At 28.6% G+C, this 6896-nt stretch overlaps 1 protein-coding gene across 1 annotated transcript, besides 4 other annotated features; it reads left to right on the top strand.

Annotated features, from left to right (window-relative positions):
- The first annotated feature begins 2517 nt into the window (after nt 1–2517).
- Nucleotides 2518–2562: a mobile genetic element.
- An 18-nt stretch (nt 2563–2580) lies between these two features.
- Nucleotides 2581–3509: a mobile genetic element.
- Nucleotide 3510: 1 nt separating this feature from the next.
- Nucleotides 3511–3555: a mobile genetic element.
- A 424-nt stretch (nt 3556–3979) lies between these two features.
- Nucleotides 3980–4390: a mobile genetic element.
- A 2208-nt stretch (nt 4391–6598) lies between these two features.
- On the top strand, nt 6599–6826 carry TVAGG3_0524500 (uncharacterized protein; the record flags this gene model as incomplete). Its single annotated transcript, XM_051237361.1, has 1 exon — nt 6599–6826. The coding sequence occupies one exon, from the start codon at nt 6599–6601 to the stop codon at nt 6824–6826; it is 228 nt and encodes a 75-aa protein (XP_051095185.1).
- Between the last annotated feature and the right edge of the window lie 70 nt (nt 6827–6896).

Genomic DNA, 6896 nt, shown 5'->3' on the forward strand with positions numbered 1-6896 from the left:
TGCATTTTTGGACCTTGATAAACATTAAATCTGCCTTTAATATAAATATTCATTCGATTTGGAATATCGAAAAAAGCAGTGGATGAAATTCTGATTGAAGTTATATTGTTTTGGAATGTAATACTTGTTAGAGACTCACAATTTCCAAATGCTTTATCTCCAATATAACTTACATACCCTAGAATTGTTATACTTATTAATGATGTGCATTCATAAAAATACTTCATTATTAATTTTGGCTATCTTCAAAGGAATTGTAATACTGCTTAAAGACTTGCATGATTTAAATACGCCAACTCCAATTGTGTTTACACTATCTGGAATTGTAATACTTGTTAACGATTGGCATGAGTAAAATGCATAATTTTGAATAGTTGTTATTCTATCTGAAAATGTAATATTTGTTAATGATATGCAATATTGAAATGTATAAGACTTAATTTCATTTATTATTCCGAGAAATGTAATATTTATCAAATTTGAACAAGAAGAAAATGCATAATCTAAAACATCATTTACATTTTGCGGAATTATTATACTTATTAATGATTTACAAAATTTAAATGCATATGCACCAATAATTTTTGTACTATCTGGAATTTTAATACTTCTTAAAGATGAACAATTTTGAAATGTACCGGATTGAATTATTTCTATGTTTCCTGGCATTTTAATACTTGTCAAAGAATCACAATATGAAAATGCATCCTTTCCAATTTCTTTGACTTTATCATCAATTTGAATTGACAAAATTTTTGTACAATAAGAAAAGCATTCTTCTGAAATAGTTGTAACATAACTCGCAACAGTATATGCGCCGGAATATGCTTCAACAACTTTAATTAATGTTGAATTATCTGTTCTTGTATAAAGAGATTTAGTATCACTTGTAAAATTTGCATTTTCTTGATCAACTGTTATATTTTCTAAATTTTGACAGCATAAAAATACCGAAGAACCGATATCTGTTACATTTTTGGAATGAAAATTGAAGTAAGATTTGTGCTTTTAAAGCATTCTTGATTTAATTTTTGTAAGCTAGAATTCGATGAAATATTTATTATTGTTAAGCCACTAAAGTAAAACGCCAAGCCAGAAATAAGATATACAGAATCCGGTAAATCTAATGATGTTAGATTTGGATCGTAAGAAAAGCAAGATATTCCAATTCTTTCAAGATTTGGTGGAAGTATAACTGTTTTCAAGTTTTTGCAGTTTTCAAAGACATGCGCATTGATAATCTTAAGCACTTTGCATTCACCGAGATCTGCTTTTTCAAGAGCTGTATTCTTAAAACTATATTCTCCAATTTTTGCAATTTGACTTTTTTGTCGAATCTAAGTGATGTTATTGAATCTTTACATTTCTTAAATGCATAATTATCTGGTTTTCCAATTTTTATTTCTGTAACTTGTTGAGGATGAATACTTCTCCCCTAGAATCTGTTGAACATCCAGTGACAACTTGATTGTTATGTTCATATTCTAGATGTACACCACTAATGCCCGAACAAAAATGATAATAAAAAAACACGAGGAGATTTCTGTAAAAAAATAAACAGTATCGCACTTTTGTGGACAAAATGAAAACCGATGAATTTTCCCATTTTAATTTGATAATCATAATATATAAGTATTTGTAATGCATGTTTTATCTTCTAATTAGTAAAATTACATTGCCCGCCAAAATCAATTTTTTATTGAAAAAAAGTGGATAATAGGCATTGACTCCAGCTGCAGCATTGTTTGGATTCATTTCTATCACTAAGGATGAATATCCTAAGTGGCTTCCAGATCTTTTTGAAGAAGCAGAAATTAAATACCACGACAGACATCAGTTCTCAGCATGTTGGAAGAATCAGTCAAGAACTTCTGGAAGAGACACTTTACCATGATTTGCCTGAATTAGAACAATACAGATTCGCATTCTCTAATTCTTATTTCAGTTAAATATTTTTTATTTTTTATATTTCTATTTTATAATAAAAAAAATCATATTATTTATTTAATTATTTTTGATTAACGAATCAAGTTTTCTGACTTCTGCACTTTATCATTCAGCATTTGCTAATATATTCTCTTCAATTGCAAATATTCAACCATTGAATTCAGCAGAATCTAATATATTAAGGCTGAAACTTAGTAATACATCAGCGTGTTATAGTGTTATTGTCAAAAATTTCATTTTTCTCATTATAACTCTTTGAAGTAAATTAACTTAAGATATTTCTTCCTGAAGTTGTTCTTACTAAACTACTATGGAAACTCACAGTGTATTACAGTAGATTTTATATAATACACTTTTACAAATCACAAATTGAGCAAAATATGGGGAGATGTAGGAAAAAAATTGATTTTCTCATTTTTACCGCAGCTATATTTGAAATTATGAATCATTTATCTTCGAAATTGCTTGTGCAAAGTGTAACGTTTAATTGGAAAATCTTGCGTTGTAATGCATGAAAATTCGGTTCACTTCACTTCTGACACTTTACATATCGGATGTATTATCTAAGAATTATATTATAAAATAATAATTTTGTGTTTTATAAGTTTATTTGTATAAATTGATTCAAAAAAAATGGAAAGACAAGAAGTGGATCTGCCAAATGAAAATCAGATTTATATTACGGCATATCTTGAATATTCTATTGGCAAAAAGACAGCAGACCAAGTTGCAAAAGATTTGCACATAGGTAGAAAAAAATTATTATTAAAATGGCAAGAACTTGGTTTAAATCCAAAAAAGCTCGGAAGACCAGAAACTCCTCTTAGAACAGATTTGTTACCAACCATTCACGAAATAAAAGCTAAGTACAATCTAGGTTATAAAAAAGTTTTAGAGAGTTACATACATGATGACACAGTTTCATTTCACGATATGCTTAAATTATACGAAAAAGAGAATCTTTTCAAATTTCGGCGAGATCCAGAAAAAATTGATGAACATCCAAATCAGTATGTTTCCCAATACGTAAATCAGCAATGGCATACTGATTTAAAAAGCTTCAAAGAAGAGACAAATGGTACCAAGCATACTTATCATTTAATTGCCTTTATCGATGACAGATCTCGTTTTTGTATTTATTACGAAATTCTTCCCGATAAAACAATGAAATCAACTTCAAAAGCTTTACAAAATGCTATCGACTCTATCAAAATTATTCCATACGAACTTTTGACAGATAATGGATGCGAATTTACAGGAAAGGACTTCAAAAACGTTCTTCAAGTAAATGGCATTCAACACCATCGGACAGAACCTTACACACCACAGTTAAATGGTAAAATAGAACGTTTTTGGCAAACAATCTTTTCGGCTCGCCCAGATTTTATCGAAATAAGAGAATTTTTACCTCACGCAATAGAAGAATACAACACAGTATGGGTTCATACAGCTCTTAAAGATCTTTTCGGTGGAAAACCTACTCCAAAATCAATTTGGGACCAGGGTCCTAAATGGACAAAGGACTTAAACCCAAATCCTGAGTTCGAAATACAGCCTCGTAACTAAAAATAAAGTAAAAATACGAATAAACATTTTATTATAATTTAAATAATTTTTTTATTCATAAAGTAATACGATATATAGCTAAGCTATGTAAGGATATTCTGATGCTGAGAGTTTAAGAACTTTAAATTACGTATAGAAAAAAAATTCATTTAATATTTTGTAACATTTTTTAAATTGATAGATAGTTAGATTTTGTAGGGGAAGGTAAGATTCTTTGTGGTAATAATGGTCGTTGAAATTAAAATGAATGTAAGATTTGTGGAGAAATTGTATAAATTTGCATAGTGTTAGATTCAGAATAGGAGCATATGAGCCAGTGATTGTGTCTAATGTTTTTAAGGTGCTAATTGGAAGTAGAAAAGAAAAAAATTTGTTGCAATAACATCATATTGCAAAAAAGTTTTTAAAATATGATGTATGAATAAGAGTATGATTGGTATAGATTTGGGTTGTATAAATGTGATTGAACAATTGTTAATGGAAAGTTCAAAAACTTGGGTGCAATCAGAACTGATTGCACCCAAGTTTTTGAACTTTGTATAAGGAATTGTTGGCTATGATGTACTGATTCATGATCAGTACATCATAGCCAACAATTCCTTCGCAAACAGCGGGAAACTTTGTCTGAATAGTTTAACATTCAGACAAAGTTTCCCGCTGTTTGCGAAGGAATGGAAGGGTAAGAGGTATACATTATGAATATATACCTCTTACCCTTCCATTCCCTCGAGAAAGTTCAAAAACTTGGGTGCAATCAGAACTGATTGCACCCAAGTTTTTGAACTTTGTATAAGGAATTGTTGGCTATGATGTACTGATCATGAATCAGTACATCATAGCCAACAATTCCTTCCCAAACAACCCGAAATTTGTCTGATTCCACACTAATTTTATTAATTTATCTAAACTTTTATCCTCGTCTACAATTTAATCATCAATAATTATCTCTTGTTCTATTTCACTATTATATATATATATTTATATGATTTGATTTAAAAAAATAAATAAATAAATTAATAAATCATTTACTCAAATATATCAAAAGTTTTATTTTTATATATAAAGATAACTACTTTTAAAAAAAAATACCCTATATATTTTTGCCATGTAAACTATTTTTGCCATGTAAACTTGTCACTTTTGTCAGAAGTGAAGTGAACCGAATTTTCATGCACAAAAGGAAAATCTTGCGTTGGTAGAGGATAAGAAATGTATTTAATGACATCAATAGTTTCTGTATCTGTAATTTGAGTTGAACCTTCAAAATGAACATAAACAGACTCTTCTCCGAAAAAGTCTTTACATGATTTTCTTAAAATTGTTTCACTTGTAATATATAAATTACTTCTTTTTCGAAATGCATTTTTTGGACCTTGATAAACATTAAATCTGCCTTTAATATAAATATTCATTCGATTTGGAATATCGGAAAAAGCAGTGGATGAAATTCTGATTGAAGTTATATTGTTTTGGAATGTAATACTTGTTAGAGACTCACAATTTCCAAATGCTTTATCTCCAATATAACTTACATACCCTAGAATTGTTATACTTATTAATGATGTGCATTCATAAAATACTTCATTATTAATTTTGGCTATCTTCAAAGGAATTGTAATACTGCTTAAAGACTTGCATGATTTAAATACGCCAACTCCAATTGTGTTTACACTATCTGGAATTGTAATACTTGTTAACGATTGGCATGAGTAAAATGCATAATTTTGAATAGTTGTTATTCTATCTGAAAATGTAATATTTGTTAATGATATGCAATATTGAAATGTATAAGACTTAATTTCATTTATTATTCCGAGAAATGTAATATTTATCAAATTTGAACAAGAAGAAAATGCATAATCTAAAACATCATTTACATTTTGCGGAATTATTATACTTATTAATGATTTACAAAATTTAAATGCATATGCACCAATAATTTTTGTACTATCTGGAATTTTAATACTTCTTAAAGATGAACAATTTTGAAATGTACCGGATTGAATTATTTCTATGTTTCCTGGCATTTTAATACTTGTCAAAGAATCACAATATGAAAATGCATCCTTTCCAATTTCTTTGACTTTATCATCAATTTGAATTGACAAAATTTTTGTACAATAAGAAAAGCATTCTTCTGAAATAGTTGTAACATAACTCGCAACAGTATATGCGCCGGAATATGCTTCAACAACTTTAATTAATGTTGAATTATCTGTTCTTGTATAAAGAGATTTAGTATCACTTGTAAAATTTGCATTTTCTTGATCAACTGTTATATTTTCTAAATTTTGACAGCATAAAAATACCGAAGAACCGATATCTGTTACATTTTTTGGAATGAAAATTGAAGTAAGATTTGTGCTTTTAAAGCATTCTTGATTTAATTTTTGTAAGCTAGAATTCGATGAAATATTTATTATTGTTAAGCCACTAAAGTAAAACGCCAAGCCAGAAATAAGATATACAGAATCCGGTAAATCTAATGATGTTAGATTTGGATCGTAAGAAAAGCAAGATATTCCAATTCTTTCAAGATTTGGTGGAAGTATAACTGTTTTCAAGTTTTTGCAGTTTTCAAAGACATGCGCATTGATAATCTTAAGCACTTTGCATTCACCGAGATCTGCTTTTTCAAGAGCTGTATTCTTAAAACTATATTCTCCAATTTTTGCAATTTGACTATTTTTGTCGAATCTAAGTGATGTTATTGAATCTTTACATTTCTTAAATGCATAATTATCTGGTTTTCCAATTTTTATTTCTGTAACTTGTTGAGGGATGAATACTTCTCCCTAGAATCTGTTGAACATCCAGTGACAACTTGATTGTTATGTTCATATTCTAGATGTACACCACTAATGCCCGAACAAAAATGATAATAAAAAAACACGAGGAGATTTCTGTAAAAAAATAAACAGTATCGCACTTTTGTGGACAAAATGAAAAACCGATGAATTTTCCCATTTTAATTTGATAATCATAATATATAAGTATTTGTAATGCATGTTTTATCTTCTAATTAGTAAAATTACATTGCCCGCCAAAATCAATTTTTTATTGAAAAAAAAGTGGATAATAGGCATTGACTCCAGCTGCAGCATTGTTTGGATTCATTTCTATCACTAAGGATGAATATCCTAAGTGGCTTCCAGATCTTTTTGAAGAAGCAGAAATTAAATACCACGACAGACATCAGTTCTCCAGCATGTTGGAAGAATCAGTCAAGAACTTCTGGAAGAGACACCTTTACCATGATTTGCCTGAATTAGAACAATACAGATTCGCATTCTCTAATTCTTATTTCAGTTAAATATTTTTTTTTTTTATATTTCTATTTTAAAAAAAAATCATATTATTTATTTAATTATTTTTGATTAACG

Source organism: Trichomonas vaginalis, chromosome II, assembly GCF_026262505.1.
Source record: "Trichomonas vaginalis G3 chromosome II, whole genome shotgun sequence".
Classification (NCBI taxonomy): Eukaryota; Parabasalia; order Trichomonadida; family Trichomonadidae; genus Trichomonas; species Trichomonas vaginalis.